At 64.2% G+C, this 17,128-nt stretch overlaps 3 protein-coding genes across 3 annotated transcripts; all 3 read right to left on the bottom strand.

Moving 5' to 3' along the window:
* Positions 1-4,789: 4,789 nt before the first annotated feature.
* Positions 4,790-6,092, bottom strand: SMIM24 (small integral membrane protein 24). The gene is made up of 4 exons (XM_027668408.1): positions 5,845-6,092; positions 5,309-5,426; positions 5,167-5,205; positions 4,790-4,944 (listed from the first exon to the last, which is right to left on the bottom strand). The coding sequence occupies exons 1-4, from the start codon at positions 6,056-6,058 to the stop codon at positions 4,854-4,856; spliced, it is 462 nt and encodes a 153-aa protein (XP_027524209.1). The 5' UTR covers positions 6,059-6,092; the 3' UTR covers positions 4,790-4,853.
* Positions 6,093-9,346: 3,254 nt separating this feature from the next.
* Positions 9,347-12,997, bottom strand: DOHH (deoxyhypusine hydroxylase). Its single transcript, XM_027668409.1, has 5 exons — positions 12,957-12,997; positions 12,210-12,540; positions 11,585-11,661; positions 11,181-11,418; positions 9,347-10,454 (listed from the first exon to the last, which is right to left on the bottom strand). The coding sequence occupies exons 2-5, from the start codon at positions 12,481-12,483 to the stop codon at positions 10,138-10,140; spliced, it is 906 nt and encodes a 301-aa protein (XP_027524210.1). The 5' UTR covers positions 12,484-12,540; positions 12,957-12,997; the 3' UTR covers positions 9,347-10,137.
* Positions 12,998-13,817: 820 nt separating this feature from the next.
* Positions 13,818-17,046, bottom strand: LOC113959390 (protein ANTAGONIST OF LIKE HETEROCHROMATIN PROTEIN 1-like). Its single transcript, XM_027668399.1, has 2 exons — positions 16,861-17,046; positions 13,818-15,136 (listed from the first exon to the last, which is right to left on the bottom strand). The coding sequence occupies exons 1-2, from the start codon at positions 17,044-17,046 to the stop codon at positions 14,018-14,020; spliced, it is 1,305 nt and encodes a 434-aa protein (XP_027524200.1). The 3' UTR covers positions 13,818-14,017.
* Positions 17,047-17,128: the final 82 nt, after the last annotated feature.

The raw sequence follows: 17,128 nt of genomic DNA, 5'->3' as shown, positions 1-17,128 counted from the left end.
CATGTTTTCCTAATTTGCACGAAATTTTATACCACATGATGTGCCTTGCCTTCGAAGCCTAAGTATTACTGGACCCGATATCAGTGCGAGGGAGTCGCTGCATGCCCGGGGCTCCCGGGGGGCCGGGGGGACAGGGGCGGCTGCCCCCCCCCCCTCGCCTCCTGCATGGCTTCTTCTCGGCCGGAAAAGTCCCTTTTTCTCTCTATTATTCTTCTTTTTTAGCCGATTTTCCCCCTCAGAAACGTCTTCCAGTTGGTAATACCGATGCATCCTCTGCGCCAACACACCGGAATATGCAATAGCTGCGGGGGGGGCCGGCCGGGGGGGCGGCCACCCTTTTGCTTTGCCTCTCTTTTCTTTGTTTTCCTTCCCTTTTGGGGGGTTTTTATTTGGTTTTTTTTCTGCTTCCAGCAACCAAAGGCAGCGAGGCGGGAGGCGGCAGGGACCCCCGGGCCAGAGCCCCCCAGAACGCTCGGGGCGGGGGGGAACCCGGTGTTCGGGCGCGGCAGAACGGAGGGGGACGTGGAGGGGTCCGTGCGGGGAGGAGCAGGGATGGAGACCCCCATGGCTGGCCCTTACGGGGGGGCCACAGCGTCCCACCCCCCCTTAGGGGATCCCCGCTTTTTAATTGGTGTTCAATGGGGCGCAGGGCCAGGAGGGCTGAGCCCGGCTGCTCTCGTGACAGGAATGGAACCGTGTGAATGTAGCTGTGCCCCCCCACCCCGGGCTGGTGTCGGGGGGGTCACAGCCTCCCCCTCACCCCCATCCCCATCGGCTTCATCCCCGGGGGTCCGGCTGGCGCAGCAGGGAATGGCAGGAGGTGCCCTCTACCCGCTTCTCCCTGCTGTGCCCGCCGCAGAGCAGGGGCCCGACACCCCCAAAAACCCCAGAATTTGCCTTAAAACCCCAGCGTTCCGCCGGCCGGAGGGACGCCCCCCACAGCCCTCTGAGGCTGACGCGGGTCGTGACACCGGTGGGCGGGTGGCACCGGCATCGCTGCTGCTCGGGCATGAAGAAACGTCGTCGTCAACAGTTTTTAAAATTTTTAATTTTGGTTTTGTTTTATTTTTTTGGTGCCCAAAAGTATTAGTGGGGGATGGCGGGGGAAGGGGGTCGCGTCCCGCTGGGTTTTGCCCACCGGTGAGGCTGGTGTGGGGGTCCCCCGGGAAGGGGAACAGCCTTGGGAGCCGCTTCTTTATGCAAGGTGCAGTATTGATTTCTGCAAGGACAATGCAAGGAGGGAGCGGGGGGGTGGGGGAGGACGGCGTCCAGTTGGGGGGGGGGAGGAATGAAAAATAGAGCAAAAAAAAAAAGACAAAATTGAAAAAAAAAAAAAAAAAAGAAAATTTTAAAAAAAATAGAAAAACAGAAAACATAAAAAGGGGGTTTAGGCTGGAAAAGGCTCAGCTCAAAGCAAAAAATATAGGAAAAAAAAAAAAGAAAGAAAAAGCATTTTTCAGCGGTGACAGTGACAGCGGAGGGAGGGGGGGGCACCAGGGCAGCCCCCTCGGCAAACCCTGGGGAGGCGAGGGGCGCTGGCGCCCCTCGGGCCTGGCCCCCCCCCCCCCCCCCCCCCGGGGGCCCCCCCCCCCCCCCCCCCCCCCGGGGCCCCCCCCGAGCCCCCCCCCCCGCGGGGACACCACCGGGGCCGCCCCCTGCCCCCCTCTTGCTGCCTCCCCACCCCGGGCCGGCAGCACGTCCGGCCGGGCTGCGGCCGCAGCCCCCCAAAACCCGCCCTCGGCAAGAAAAGCACCTTAAACCATGTTAAAAAAAGGCAAAAAAAGAATCAACTCGACGCCCCCCAGGCCATAGGGCGGCAGCGGGGGGGCCGGGCCGGGGGCTTCCCCTTGGGGAGCCGGGGAGCCCCCCGCGCCCCCGGGGTCTTTGCACTGCTCCCCCGACACCCCCTCGGGGCCGCAATCCCGGCTCTGCCCAAAGGGAATATGCAACACCCCCCGGTCCCTCCCCGGGGGGCACCACTCATTTTTATTATTTCTATTTTTTTAATCATTCTCCCTTTTTTTTTTTTTTTTTTATCCCCCGGCGGCCTCGATGGCCGCGGTCGGGGTGGGCGCAAAGCCGCGGGGGGGAGGGGGGGAACACAGGCCCCATCCCTGGGGATGCCCCGGGGGAGTCCCACACAGGATGGGGACGCGAGGGGGCTCCGCTCGACAATCACCGCGGGGGTTTCATGCACTACAGTCTCTCCTAGAGGGTTTTTAGTCGGGCTCGTCGGCTTAAAAAAATTAATTAAAAATAGTCCTCGTGACCTATAAATAAAACAAATAACCTGTACATATATATATATATATATCTCCACATATATATATATGGGGCTGCAGGGCCGGGGGGGCGCGGGCCCACGGGCCCACACACAGTTAAGGTACTTTAAATCGCAAAGGAATATATATATATATATATATATATATATATATATAAAATCCCCTATATATATATATATGTCTTGTTTGGTGGGGTTTGGGTTCTTTTTTGGATTTCGGGGGTTTTTTTGTAGTTTTGTTTTGTTTGTTTGGGGTTTTTTTGTACTCGGAGTTTGGAATTTGCTGCTTTCTGCCCCCAGCCCGGGGATCCCAGCGCCGGCTGGGGACCCGCTGGGTGCCCCCGGTGGTGGGTGCCCCGCGAGATGCCCACGGGTGACCCTCTGGGTCTCCTGTGCGATGCCCGTGGGTGTCACTCTGGGTGTTCCGGGTGACGCCCACGGGCGCCCCGATGGGTGCCCCGATGGATACTCCAGGTGATGCCCGTGGATGCTCCTCTGGATGCTCCAGGTGATGCCTGTGCGTGACTCTCTGGGTGCCCCGGGCGGTGCTCACAGGTGCCCTGCTGGGTAGACAGAGGAATACCCACGGGGGTCCCTCTGGTGCCCACGAGGGTCCCTCTGGGTGGTCCAGGTGATGCCCCTCTGGGTGCCCCTGAAGATACCCGTGTGTGCCCCGGGTAGAATCACGGGTGCCCCTCGGGGTGTCCCGGGGAGACCCCCAGGTGCCCCTCTGGGTACCCCGGTCCGTGGGTGCCCCTCTGGGTGCCCCCATGCCCCACTGGGCGCCCCGCGCGATGCCCGCGGGCAGGCGGGAGGGAGAGCCGGGGTGTGGGGGGCAAAACCCACCCCGGGGCAAAGAGCGGCAAAAAGGAGAGAAACCGCCCCAAAAAGGCGCCGAGGCGGCAGCCGGCCGGACCGCGCCTCACCCAAACCAAAAATCCCGCCGCAGTGCCTCCGCGCCGCCGGCTGCCCCCGCCCGCCTTTTCGGGGGTCCCCGCTCCCCCCGGGGGGGGCAGGGGCTGCCCCCCCCCCCCCCCCCCCCCCCCCCCCGCAGTTATATTTTACTCGTTCGCCGGATTCTCGCTTTGCTTTGCCGCAGCCGATACACACCGCGAGCGCACCAGGGCCGCGAGCCGGGGCCGGGCCCCCCTGGCTGTGCCCCCCCCGCGGCCCCCGGCCCCGCATGACCCCCCCCGAGCCCCCGCTCGCCTCCCTGGTGCTTCACGATATTTGATTATACCATTGTACGCAGCCATTACCGATAGCGCCGCTCCTGCCTACATACACTTACTGACCCTGATACGGATTTTTGGGGGTTTTTTTTGGTTTTCTTTTTCGTTTTGTTTCTTTTGTTTTCTTTTAGTTTTGGGGGTTTTTTTTGTTGGGTTGTTTTTGGTTTTTTTTTTTTTTTTGGTTGTTCCCCCCCCCTCCCCTATGCAAAAAAGAGAAAAAAGAGACAAAAAAGAAGAAAAAAACAAAAAAGAAAAAACTGACACACAAAAAAAAGATTAAAAAAACGAAAAGGAAAAAAAAAAAAGACAAAAAAAAAATGTATAAAAATTAAACAAGCTATGCTTCAACTCCAGCTCGCCTCCGCCCTTCCTTCGCTGCCCCGGGAGAAACTGAGGCACGGCCGGGGACAGACCGGGTGTCCCAGCGGGGGGGTGAACTGGGGGACACTGGGATGTACTGGAACAAAGCTCTGCCTGGTGGTGGGCACCCATCACCCCGGAGGAGGGACACCCACCCGTAGGCGGGCGGGGCTGCGGGGGGGGCAGGGAGGGGACACGTGGGGACAGGGACACGGGTGGGGGCAGCCGTGGATTCACGTGGGGGGGTTCAGAGCTGCTGCCACCTCTTCTGCGTCGGGACCTCGGCCACGCGACGTCACTGCCTCGTGCGCGTGACGTCATCGCATGACAGCGACGTCATCGCCCTCACCCCTAGGGCGCGAAGCCGCGCAGTCACCCCTCCTTGTCCCCATCGCCCCTGTCCCCAAGCGCTGCTCAGGACAGCCGAGGGGCGAGGCCGCCCGCCCCCCTCCAGTGCTCCCCAGCCCCCCGCCCCCTCGCTGTCCCCCCTCGGCCCGGCCTTGTCGGAGCAGCGGCGTGGCCGGACAAGGTGTCTCGCCGTGCCGAGGTCTCTGAGGTCTGGCAGCTCGGAAACTGCCACTGTCCCCTGCCCCGATGGCACCCGGGGGTGCCCCCATCGCCCCCCCAGCACCTCGCAGTGCAGAAGAGCCCCCTCCCCAGCGCGGTGACACCAAACGCTTGCCGCCGGAGCAGGCTGGGACCTTTACTGGGCACGGCTGGGAAGGGGGCTGGGACCCACGGCCAGCCCAGGGCTGGGGGGGTCAGGGGGTCCCGCTACGGTTCCCGGCCACCGCCCTCCCCACTCCGCTCCGGTGGACGGAGAATCCACGCCGGGTCTTGGCCGCAGCCGGGGCGGCCGCGGGGCGGGAGGTGCCACCGTGGCCGCGGCTGCCTCCGAAACCCGGCGCGGAGCCGCACCCGCGGACGGGGTGAGGGCACGGCGACGGCGCCCCGGGGTGGGCAGTGGGGGCCAGGAGAGCTCAGAGGGGCGTGGCATTGGATTCCTTCTTGCCGCCGCTCTCCTCGTCGCTGTCCTCGGCCGCCGGGTTGTCGTGGCTGAAGCGCTCCATCCTGCGGGAGGGAGGGAACGCGGGTCAGCCGGGCACGGCCGCCCCGACGGCACCGGCACTGCGGCCGTGCCAGGGGCACGCGGGGTACCGCGGGACCACCGGGCCGCCACGGCACACCGGCCACCACGGCACCGCCGGCACGTGGCCACCCTCGGGGGGATCCAAGCCCCACTAGGGAGGAGGTCCCGGTGCCACCCCACCGCCCCCCACAGGGCCGTGGTACCTGTCAGTCCCCTTGGTCTCCGGGTAGTCGCTCTGCTTCCTGCGAGGCAAGAGAGGGGCTGAGTGGTGCTTGGGGACAGCCCTGTCCCCACCCCATGGCTTCCTGCCACACGGCCCCCCTGCCAGCACCCCCCGGCCCCCACCTGCGCTTCCTGAGACTCCAGAACCGGTTAATGATCAGCACCACGAAGACGACGAAGAGGAAGACGACGACGACCGTGAGGCCCAGGAGCCAAGGCTGCAGCACCTTTGGGCCGGTGCCTACATGGCAGGGGAACGGGTACAGGGGATGGCAAAAGGTGGGGATGGGGACAGCTCCATCCTGCAAGGGATGGGATCCCCCAAACCCTGGTACGGGGCCCCAGTTGTGGGGAGCACACTGGGGACACCAGGGGACATTGGCAGACACTCATCATTCCCCCTTCCCGCTATCCCTTGGGTGCCAAGGAAGCCACCTCTGACACAGCCCACCCGTGCCCAGCAGAGCGTGGGGGTGCCTGGCATGGTGGGGAGCACTGGGGACAGCAGGCAGGTGCCCCCAAATCTTTCTGCTCTGCCCCCAAAAGGGTTGCTGCAGGAACAGACTGTTCCCACTTGGAAGGTCTCTCAGATGCCTTGGGGTGGGCATGGCCACCCCCCCAGGCACCCCAGGGGCACGGGAGGGGCATGGGGCACCTACTGGTCTGTCCCCGGGCGGTGGCGGCGAGGACGAGCAGGACCAGGAGCGAGAGGGGCTGCGAGGGCCGCAGCATTTTCGGGCAGAGGGCTCGGGCACGGCTGGGTCCTGCTCCTCGAGATGAGCTCCTGTCCCCGCCGGGCTGGGCGTTGTCTCTGCACCGAGGGCAACGGGCACCTTTATTGGCCTCCCGGGGACAAGTGTCACCAAGCGCCATGGCAACGTGACTCCTGTCACTCGTGGGAGGTGGCACCTCTCCCCTGGCTCAGGCACCTCGGGGACCACGGTGGTCCCCCCGTGCCCAGGACTGGGAACCACCCCAAAGGGTTGGTAAGTGGACAGAGGAGAGGATGGATGGATGGACAGTAAGGTGGGTGGGGGGTGGGAGGACAGACTGGTGGAGGGAGGTGTGGATGAGTGCTCATTCTGCCTGCTGCCCCACCTCAGCCTTCCCTCTCTACCTCTGGGGTGCCACTTCACCCCCACTGGCAGGGCTGGGGCAGATCCCATGGGGGTGGAGCAGCACAAGGGGCAACAGGCAGTGCCAGGCCACTCCCAGCCCTTCCCCAGGCCTCCAGAGGATCCCAGTTCGTGCCAGGTGGACTCCATCCCGTCCCAAGGAGTGCCTGGTACTGTCCCCAGCTGAATATTAATGGTGTCATTGGGGAGATCACCAGGGCACAGGGGAAACTGAGGTATGGGGTGGCCAACAACACCCCAGGGATGGACAGGGGGTTCTGGCAGGACCACCCTGACTGTGGTGATTTCCTGAGGGGTGAAGGAGCCTGGGGACACAAGGACAGGGGCCCCACTGCAGGGGTGGGGACAGGGGATCCAGCCCCAGCCTGGGTTTCAGGCAGGGGTTGTGGGTCTGTATGACAGCCCCCATGTCCCAGTGCCCTCACCCTGGGCCACAGAGAGGCTCATGGGTACTTTGCCCCCGAAGACTGGCTTTGGAGCATCTGTGGGTGCTACTGGGCACAGCCTGGCAGTGCCAGGGCACCAAGGGGAAGGTGGGGCAGCAAAGCCTCGGTGTCTGTCTGTCCGTCCCTCCCTCTGTGCCTGTGCTGATGTGGGCCCCCCCGAAGGTGTTTGCATCCATGTTTCCCTGTTTCCATGTGCACACCCGTGTCTGTGCCCCCTGCCCACAAGTGTCTGTGCCCCCATGCCAGGGGTTTGCACCACTAAGCACCACTAAGCACCCACCTTTACACACCCAAGTGTGTCCACGTGTGCACCCACACACGTGTCCCGCCCCACGTGCCCATGCCCAAGGGTGGCACGGTTGTGCCAAGGGATGCTGTTACCCCTGGCAAAGGTTCGGGTCCCAGCCCTGCTGTGCTGGGCCAAGGGGTGACCAGGGCTGGGGCAGGCAGCTCTGCTGGGTGAGGACCTGGGGGGAGCGCTGGGGCTGGGCAGGGAGGAGGAAGCCCTGGCAGCATCTGTGCTGTGACCTGACAGTCGGGCAGGGCTGTGGGGTCCGCTGGTGGCAGGGGAGGTCCCCTGGCCCTAGAAGAACCTCTTCTTGGGGGAGTCAGCGAAGGAGACGGAGCTGCGTGGGGCCAGCAGTGCCAGTGGGACGTCCATGCCGGGCAGGACCCCGGCGCCTTCACCCTCCACCTTCCGCTCCACCAGCACCTCGTCCTCCTCCAACCACTCCACCTCCGGCACGGTGCCCTCGGCCATCACCGCCTTCTCCTCCTCCGGCTTGGGCCCGAACGCCCAGTCTGCAGGGGCAGGGACGGAGCCATCAGCAGCACAGTCCCGCTGCGGAACAGGCTCCGGGCGGGGGGGATGCCCCTGCCCCCGGCCCCCCCAAAGCTTGACCCCGCTCTGGGCAGCACTCACCAGCAAAGTCGTGCACCAGGTCCTTGATGAGGTGCCCCACGATGGCATAGGCCACCACCAGCACCAGCGTGGCCGCCATCACCAGGTATAGGACGTAGCGGGGCAGGCGGATGCTGTCCAGGGCCGGGGGCTTGTAGTCCACGTACAGCACTCCGTCCTCCTCGGGGGGGGACTGCAGCAAGTGCCGCGGCCCCCACACTCCCCCTGCCAGGGCCATGGCCAGCTCCCCCCACACCTCTGCCGGCAGTTCACAGGGACAGCGGTGTCCCCATGGCCAGTGGCAGTGCCACTCGCCCTCCGTGCCACGGGAGCTGTGCTGCTGAGGAGGAGCTTAGCGCCTGCTAATCCGGGCACAGCCCAGCTGCCTCAGCCTGGGGGGGACCACTGGGCTCCGACGTGAGTCAGGGTACCCCAAACTGCCCCTCTGGCAGCACCGCAGGTACCTCAATTCCCCCCTGGGAGTGGGGAATCACCTGCAGCTGGAGAACTCCTAAGGGCAGGGATGGGGAGGGATGCCCGAGTCCTCCCCTCCCTCCCCCAGGCTGAGTTAAATCCGTGAGCAGGCCTCGGATCCCTGGAGCAGATGGTGTGAGATCCAGGAGGACACGGTGCCCTCGGAGCTGGGAACTGATGGGCAGAGGGGATGGGGATGCAGCCCCAGTCAGGGGGGCTCCTGCAGGACTCCCTTCACTGGGTGGTGGAGCAGCCCATGGTGAGGGGCTGTCACCTTTCCAGAGCTTCACAACGGCTGTCACACGTGGCAGCCCAGTGCCCAGTGTGCCCCCAGTGCCCAGTGTGACTCCCCAGAGCCGAGCAGCCTGCAGGGGGGTGTGGGGTCCAGACATCCCCCAAAAGCGATTCCTCCCACACCCAGGAGGATGGGGTTTGGTCAGGACCAGCAGCAGCTTTGGAAAAACCCTTCCTAGCACAGGCTGGATAGAGAGGGGTGAAGGTGCTGGCAGATTTGGTGCCAAGCCAGGACTCAAGGCCCAGTCCTGCTCCACTCCAGCACCTCCCAGCTCTGCTGCACCAGGTCACTCTACCACTCACCCTCCATGTCACACACAGCTGACCCCATCCACAGAAACAGGGCACGTGGGACTGACTTGCAGTGTGTACAAGTGATCAAAACTGGTCACATCTTGAGTAAGACCCCCTTCCCTGGGGTCCTGAACTGGGTCAGACTGGGCCATGGCCAGGGCTGCCCCTTGCTTGTGTCCCTGAGCACCAGAGCCCTGGGGATGCTGAGCCAGCCACAGGGACTAAGAGGATTGAGCCTGGGAGTGACTCGCAGGGAGCCCTTGGACAAGGGGAAGAGCCAGCCATGCCCAGAAGGGAGCCAGGCCCTCGGAGCAGTGGGACCCACTGGCCCTTCTGCTGGGCAGTGCTGGGGGGGGCTCCCAGGGCACCCCATGGGCAACGTCCACCCTCCCTCCAGGGCTGTGGGGTTTTACCCCACACTACCAGGCACCCCACTCCCTGCTCTCTCCTTCCACCACAGCTGGACTTTATTTGAAAGATCCTTTCCAACTTTGATGGTTCTATGATTCCGTTGCAGCAACCCCTGGACTCCCCGCTGGGGTCCAACCCTGTGGCACTGGGGGCACCTCACACCTGGGCACAGAGAAATCACAGCTCCACTCACTCCAGCTCCCTGTGCCAGTGCTTTATTCCCTGCCAGCCCCCCCGGCGCCCAGGCTGGGCTGGCCACAGGGTTTGGGTTTGGGTGCCAGCAGCAGCCTCAGCCCTCCTGGCTCTGGTTAAACACGAGGGGATGCCCGGGCAGGCTCTACCTCACCCTGCCCGCCCTAATGGCAGCACCATTCCCTGCAGAAAGAAAAAACAGCCAAACCTTCCCAACTTTGCCACGAAACAACCCCCATCCCAGGGCAGAGGCTGCCACAGGCTCAGCCCCAGCCTGTCCCAACAGGAGAGGCCAAACCCACCACGGGGGCGAGGAGGGCCCCGGCTCAGCACCAGCACCGAGGGCAATTTAGAAGCATCCCAACACCACAACCCACAGAGCGGGTGCCCAAAGCCCATCCTGGCCCCCAGCAAAGCTCAGGTGGGGAGAACAGAGCCGTTCCACACCGAGCCGACGTGGCAGCACCAAGGCAGAGCAGCCTCAAGCCCTGCAGAGCCACGGCAGGCTCCGACCTGCCGAGCAGAGCCCACCTGGTCCAAGCCCCAAGCCAGGCTGCGGGCAGGCAGTGCTGATCCTGGCAGGGAGAACAGGGGCAGATCCAGGAAACAGGGGCTGGTGGGAGGCAAGTAGCAGCTCAGCCTGGATTTGGAGCGAAAAGGTGGTTGTAGGTGTGCCAGCGAGAGCAAATCTAGTTCCTCCTCCACCTCCGCGCGGCAAAGCCAACAGGGGCAGCCACGGCAGCACCATCGGCAGCGGGAGGGGGCGAGGGGCAGCGTGTCCCCCCCGGTGCCCCCCGTGCAGGCTCAGGGGGAGGCCTGCAGCTTGCAGAGCCCGTCGGCGTACTGGAACTGGGCGCCGTTCTCGTACTCGTACATGTCCAGGGCCACCTGGCAGCTCTCGCGCACCACGCGCTCCCCGTCGCCGGCGAAGGCGCGCAGGGCGCGCAGGCAGGACGGGCGCGCGATGGCCCCCAGCGCCTCGGCGCACTCGTGCCGCACCATGGGGCTCTCGGAGGGGCTGCACAGCACGGCCGTGAGCTGAGGGACGCACGCCTCGTCCTGCAGCTGCCCCAGCACGTACCCGACCTCGTGGCGGAACAGCGCGCTGCCGCAGCGCAGCCCTGCGGAGAGGGGGCGGGGAGAGGGGGCAGTGAGATGAGACGCCCCGAGGGGAAGCTGGGGGATGCCGTGGGTCACCACCCCACCCCATGGGAAGGGGTATCCTGCTCCTTGATCCCAACCTTGCTCCGATGCCCTCCCGTGATGGCAGCACCCACTCCCCTGGCAGAGCTGCCACCCCCCACCTGCCCCGGGCCCTGCCCCACCACACAATTTCCAGCAGGACTGGTAGCCACAGTCTCCAGCCTTCTGGGACAGAGCAGCTGGAGCAGGAGCTGACAGATCCTATCTCATGGACCTGGAGGTCCCAGATGGCTGGAGAGCCTCATCCACTTCCCTCAGGCTGGGGGGTTGGGGGGCTGGTCCAAACAGTTCCTGGGCCATGGAGACATTTACTCCCCTCTCCAGAGCTACTCCCAAACCCCAGCAGTCTCTGACTTTCCAGGCCAGGAGAGCAGGACCTCAAGACCCTGGGGCCAGGTCAGACAAGCTGGTCCCAGGCCATCATCACAGCCTGTGCCGTCCCACCCTGACCCTTTAGGGAAGGGGGTCTGGAGGGTGGCAAGGGGGCTCTGGAACACACCAGAGACCACCCAGCACTCGGCGATGTGGCAGGGGGGCAGCAGCTCTGGACACAAACATGTGAGAGCAGCTCTGGCAGCCCTGGACTTGGGAAGGGCTCATCCCGGATTAACCTGGACAGACTCACAGCAAGGACAGCCCCTCACCTTCGGCCAGTGCCAGCACAGCCTCCTGGCCCCCCAGGTTCCGCAGGGCGAACATGGCGCGGTACCGCTCGAACAGCTCCCGGGATTCATCCAGGAGGGTCTCCCGGAGTTTGGCAACGTCCGTCTCCTCGGCAGGGGGAGCAGGATCCACGGAGAGGTACGGACTGGTGCCTGGCTTCTCCTTGTTCTCCTGCAGCCACTCCAGCCTCCTCACAGCCAGCTGGCATGTTTCTGCCACCTGAGGGACGGGGACATGGCTCTGGCTGTGGGACAGCACTGGGAGGGCCCCAGCACGCAGCAGGATGGCACCACCCAGGGGCAGGGGCTGCCCAGGAGGGACCTGCCTCACCCTCCCAGACCAGCAGTGCTGCATCCCACAGGAAACGACCCCCCAGGATCCTCACCTCAACCACAGGGTCCTCGGAATAGCGTCTCAGGATATCCAGCACCTTGGGGTTCCCAATAGCACCCAGGGCTTCACCTGAAAGAATGAAGGATGTGTCAGGACAGGATTGGGGTGTCTCTACGAGGAGGACCCTGCTGTGTCCTCCGGCAAAGCCTTGCCCTCCTCTGAAATATGGACAACTGATCCCAAACAGGACAAATGTGGACACAGGCCTGACTGACCAATTCCAAATGGGACAAACATGGACACAGGTCTGACTGACTGATCCCAAGTGGGACAAATGTGGACACAGGCCTGACTGACCAATTCCAAGTGGGGACACAGGCCTGACTGACCAGTTCCAAATGGGACATAAGTGGACATAGGCCTGACTGACCAATTCCAAATGGGACAAATGCAGCAGGAGGGAGCCTGGCCAAGAGAGAGCCTCCTGCGGAACAGGAGGGCTCGGCCAACCAGTCCAGCCAGGCCTGGCCAGAGGATGTGGTGAGGCATTCTATGACTCAGGGACTGACAGCCAAGCCGGACCAGGCCCTCATGAGCTGCTCAGTACAGGGGGGGAAGCACCCCCAAGCCCCACTTGCCAGCCCTTCCCCACCCCAGAGCCACAGAAGCTGCCACACCTGCTTCGTGCCTGACCATGGGCTCCTGTGCCGTGTCCTCCAGCACCTGGATGAGCACAGGGATGGCGGCCTCGTCCTGCATCTGGCCCAAGCAGAAGGCCAGCTCGTGCTTCAGCAGCGCCGAGCCATCCCCGAAGGCGCGGCCGATCCAGCGCACGGCCGCGGGGCCACCCAGGTTCCTCAGGGTGAAGAGCGCCCGGAACCGCGCGGGCAGAGGCTGCGCCGCGTCCAGCAGCACGCGGCCGATGGCCTCCAGCTCCTGCTCCGTCACCATGGCGGGGGCACACTCCGGTCACACGAAGTGCGCTGCGGGGGCTCCTCGGTCACCGTCCTGCGCGCGGGGAAGGGAGCGAGTCACGGGGAGCCCTCACCGCCACCGGGTCCGGTGAACGGGACCCCGAGGCCGGGGCTGAGCCCACAGCGAGTGCCCGGACCCGGGTTCACCAGATACCCGGGACGGACACGAACCCCCTGCCGCGATCGCGCCGGGCCGGGCCCGAGGTGAACTGGAGCCCGAAGGGAGACACAGAGGGTCAGGGGGACACAGAGGGGCTTCCTGTATGGTGCCAGGGGGTCCGGGGGTGACCAGGCAGGACCGGAGGGACCGGGGGGATTCCTGGATGGTGCCGGGGGGGAGGTATCCGGGGGTGACCAGGGAGGACCGGAGGGACTGTAGGGGTTCCAGGGTGGTGCCGGAAGGGTCCGGGGGTGGCCGGGAGGTTCCAGCCGTGCCGCTGCCACACTCACCGCGCGCCGCCATGTTCCCGCTCCGTCACGTGACCGAGCGGCGGCGCATGCGCAGCACGGCCCCGCGGGGGGCGCTGGCTCCCCGGCCACCAGGGGGCGCTGCCTCCCCCAGCGCCGCCATTTCCCGAGAGGCGGGTCCGGCCCGGCGGGAACCGGGATGGGGGCAGCGCTGTGGGGGTGAGGGGGGAAGAGCCGGGCAGGGGGACAGCGACCCCCCTGGAGAAGGGCCGGGCGTGCTCCAGGCTGGGCAAAGCCCAGAGAGGGAGCAGGATGGGTAAATCCCTCCAGAGAGGGGTGGGGGTGCCAGGCTGGGAAACCCCTCTGGAGAGGTGCCAGGGGTGCCAGGCTGGGCAAAGTCCTCCAGAGAGGGGCCAGGCTGGGCAAGGCCCACCCTGAGACAGACTAGGGTGGGTAAATCCCTCCAGAGAGGGGCCGGAGGGTGCCAGGCTGGAAAAAACCCTTCCAGGGAGGGATCAGGGGCTGCCAGGCCGGGCAAACCCCACCCTGAGAGGAGCTGGGAGGTGCCAGGCTGGGCAAACCCCACCCTGAGAGGAGCTGGGAGGTGCCAGGCTGGGCAGCCCACCCCACTTGCCCCAGGGCAGCACGTGCAGGAGTTTGTGGGTGCAGTTTCATTCCCTCAGCAAGTCACTGCTGTGCCTCTTCCTCCCCTTCCCCTCCCAGGTGTGTTTACACAGCAGGTTTTGAACCTTCACAGGAGTTTTGCCTCATTTCAAGGCTCCTGCTGGTTTCGGCCCTGACAGAGGGGCCTCGGGACAGAGGAGAGGGAGACCCCCAATGCCCCCTCCGCTCAGCCACAATCCCCACTTTGCTCCCACAGCACACACCATACCACTCAGATCCTGGCAGAGAGAGCAAGGGCACAAAATACATTCCGCTGCCTGAAACCCGCTCAGCAAACCCGGCACGAGCACGACATGGCCGCCCCTCCCTGCCCCAGGCCCGGATGGTGCAGCTGGTTGAGCTGCAGTCCTGGCACCGCTGGGCCAATGTTTGCCAGAGTCTTGGAGCAGGGATGTGCAGGGATGTGCTGGGTGGCCCCATCAGCCCTCCCCGCAGCTCTCGAAGTACTGGCACATCAGCTCCCGCACTTGCTCGGCCCCATTGTCCTCCATGGCAGCCGGCGCGGGCTGGCAGGGCTTGGGCAGCTCGGTGGGCTCGGCCCCCTCCAGCCACTCCTCGTTGAAGGGGTTGTCATGGGCCTCGCAGACGTTGTGCAGGATGCAGCAGGCCAGGACCAGGGTGGGCAGCAGCTCCAGGCTGCAGTCGTCACACTTGAGGAGGATCTGCCAGCGCGCCTTGAGGCGCAGGAAGGCATTCTCGATGACACTGTGTGCCCGCCTCAGGCGGTAGTTGAACTGCAGCTGGCGCTGTGTGAGGTTCTCGTCCTCCTGGTAGGGCTTGAGGATCCAGTCCTGCAGGGGGTAGGTGGCATCGCCCAGCAGCACGTACTTCTGCGCCTTCCCCATGAAGTGCTTGGGAGGGTTGGGGCACAGCCGGCCCTCCTTGGCCAGCACCCACAGGCTGGAGCTCTCCAGCACTGCGCTGTTCTCCATGCTGCCCGGGAAGGCGGTGGACACGTCCCAGAACTGCCCCAGCCCGTCCACGGTGGCCTGTGTGAGGATGGAGTGCCAGCCCTGGCCGTTGCAGTAGTCGCTGGCGAGGCGCAGGGGCGGGTGGATGGGGATGTGCAGGCTGTCCAGCGCCCCGATGCAGTGGGGGAAGCCCCAGCGCGTGCGGAAGATCCGCACCATGTTCTCCAGCTCCTTCTCGCTGGGCAGCCGCAGGTAGAGGGGCTTCAGCAGCAGCACCACGGCGTAGCTCACCTCCCTCACACAGCTCTGCACTGTGGAGGGCCCCACGCCGAAGAGCGGGCTCAGGGTCTGGTACCCCACGTTGGTGGCCAGGTGCCACAGGGCCACGGCCACCCTCTTCTCCAGGGGCAGGGTGGGGTGGAAGTGGGCGCTGTGCGGGGCCAGCCCGGGCCGCAGCTGGTTGCAGACGTAGAAGAAGGTCTCCTTGGACATCCGGAACTTCTCCAGCCAGTCCTGGGGCCCAAACTCCTTCAGGACCACCCGCTCCCACCAGTCCGAGCTCCTGAGGCTGGGCCAGGCGCGGGGGTAGAAGCAGCAGCTGGTTCTCCTCCGGTGAGCGATCAGGAGCTGCAGGGGGAGACAAGAGGGGTGTGAGAGGGCACCTCCCCATCTCCACCCTGCACCTCACCAGGAAGCCCCTCTGAAGACCACCCAGCTCAAGAGACCTGCTCAAGGCAGGGGGTGACCCAGTCCCAGGTGGCCTGTGGTTCCAACCAGACAAATGCTGGGTCAAATCTTCCTCAGAAACCCCACTGCAAACCCACCAGGCAGTAGTTGAGACCCTGGACAAGACACCCAAGCACTGCTTTCTCAAAAAGTCCCTTTTCGGGGTGCCCACTCCCCAAATTATATTTTAACCATTATATTTTAACTACCATTCCTGGATTTCCTGTGACCAAGGGAACTGTGGGCTCAGCCCCGATTTGGAAGGGGAAGCGAGCATCCCTCAGAAGTGGGAGTCATGATTTGGAGAGGGGAGCTCCTGGTCCCTCCACAGGAATTGTTTTTCTGTTACTAAATTCTAAAAACAACTTTAAGCTGAAAAAGAGGGGGTTTTTCCCTTTCCTTGGCCACTGCCAAGGGCAGTGGGTCCCCCATGTTCCCCCTCCCAAGCTTGTCCTTGCTGCTCTGTATCACTTGTATCCCCAGGCCTTTTGTATCCCCATCCTTTGTGTCCCCCACCTTTGATGTCACCCCTCCTTCATGTCCCCATATCCTCTGCATCCCCCATCCTCTGTCCAGGATCATGTCCCGTGTCCTTCAAGTCCTCTGTCCCTCATGTCCCCCCATCCTTTGTGTCCCTGTCTTTGTGTCCCACAGAGCCCCCGCATTCCCCATCCTTTGTGATCTATGTCCATGTGTCCTTTCAGTCCCACATCCCATGTTTTGGGTCCCATATGTCCCCCACCCTTTGTGTCTCACTTGTGACGTCCCCATGCTCCCCATCCTTCCCACTCCTGTACTTTGTGTCCTGCACCCCCTGCTTCCCATTTTCTGTATCCCTGTGACCTGTGTACCCTTGTGCCCCACATCCCTCCTGTCCATGTGTTCCGTGTCTCACACGTCCCCCTTCCTATGTGACCTCCCCCATCCCCCTTATCCCTATGATCTCCACATGTCCCCCAAATCCCCCCATCCTTTGTGTCCCTGTGACCACTGTGCGTCCCCCCATCCCCCCATCCTGCATGGCTCTGTGACCACACTGTATCCCCCAAGCTTTGTGTCCCCATGTCCTCACTGCATCCCCCATGACACCCACACCCTTTGTGTCCCTGTGACCACTCCATGTCCCCCATATTCCTCACCCTTTGTGTCTCCGTGACCTCCATACATCCCCCGTGACCCCCCCATCCTCTGAGTCCTCACAATCTCCCCATATTCCCCCCATCCTTTGTGTCCCTGTGACCACTGTGTCCCCCCATCCTCCCATCCTGCGTGTCTCCGTGACCACTCCGTATCCCCCATATTCCCCATCCTTTGTGTCTCCGTGACCTCCGTACATCCCCCATGACCCCCCCCATCCTCTGAGTCCCCAGGATCTCCCTGAATTCCCTCACCCTTTGTGTCCCCACGATCTCCCCCTATTCCCTCACCCTTTGTGTCCCCACGATCTCCCCATATCCCCCCATCCTCTGAGTCCCCACGATCTCCCCATATCCCCCCATCCTCTGAGTCCCCACGATCTCCACGTGTCCCCCCGCATCCCCCCATCCTCCGTGCCCCCGTGTCCCCGCGGGCCGTGTCCCCACGTCCCCTCCGGTCCCCCCCATCCCCGGCCGCGGCCCGGTCACCGTCATGAGCCGTTTCTGCCGCTGGCTGTAGTAGTGCCGGAGCCAGGCCCGCCGCTGCGGCCCGTCCCAGCCGCCGCCGCCGCCGCCGGTCCCGGTGCCGCTGCCGGTGCCGGCCATGGCCGCTCCCCGCCGCCGCCGCCGCCGCCGGGCGAGCGCGCACAGGAGCACCAGGAGCCGCTCCCGCATTTTCAAATCGGGAGCCGGGGCCGCCCTGGAAGTGATCGGCCCGCGGGGTCACGGCGGCACCGGGGGCGGGACGGGGCGGCAC

Source organism: Corapipo altera, unplaced genomic scaffold, assembly GCF_003945725.1.
Source record: "Corapipo altera isolate COAL_440 unplaced genomic scaffold, ASM394572v1 231, whole genome shotgun sequence".
In the NCBI taxonomy this organism is placed as follows: Eukaryota; Metazoa; Chordata; class Aves; order Passeriformes; family Pipridae; genus Corapipo; species Corapipo altera.
Note: the sequence above shows the minus strand (reverse complement) of the source record. Positions and strands in the feature narration are given on the sequence as shown.

What these genes read in the sequence shown, in the direction of transcription:
- SMIM24 (XM_027668408.1), bottom strand. Translation starts at nt 6,058, where the DNA reads ATGGCGCTTGGTGACACTTGTCCCCGGGAGGCCAATAAAGGTGCCCGT. An exon ending in TGGAGTCTCAGGAAGCGCAG is followed by an intron (nt 5,206 to 5,308) that starts GTGGGGGCCGGG and finishes CTTGCCTCGCAG; the next exon opens with GAAGCAGAGCGACTACCCGG. An exon ending in GAGACCAAGGGGACTGACAG is followed by an intron (nt 4,945 to 5,166) that starts GTACCACGGCCC and finishes TCCCTCCCGCAG; the next exon opens with GATGGAGCGCTTCAGCCACG.
- DOHH (XM_027668409.1), bottom strand. Translation starts at nt 12,483, where the DNA reads ATGGTGACGGAGCAGGAGCTGGAGGCCATCGGCCGCGTGCTGCTGGAC. An exon ending in CCGAGGACCCTGTGGTTGAG is followed by an intron (nt 11,419 to 11,584) that starts GTGAGGATCCTG and finishes CCCGTCCCTCAG; the next exon opens with GTGGCAGAAACATGCCAGCT. An exon ending in TGTGCTGGCACTGGCCGAAG is followed by an intron (nt 10,455 to 11,180) that starts GTGAGGGGCTGT and finishes CCCTCTCCGCAG; the next exon opens with GGCTGCGCTGCGGCAGCGCG.
- LOC113959390 (XM_027668399.1), bottom strand. Translation starts at nt 17,046, where the DNA reads ATGCGGGAGCGGCTCCTGGTGCTCCTGTGCGCGCTCGCCCGGCGGCGG. An exon ending in GGCAGAAACGGCTCATGACG is followed by an intron (nt 15,137 to 16,860) that starts GTGACCGGGCCG and finishes CTCCCCCTGCAG; the next exon opens with CTCCTGATCGCTCACCGGAG.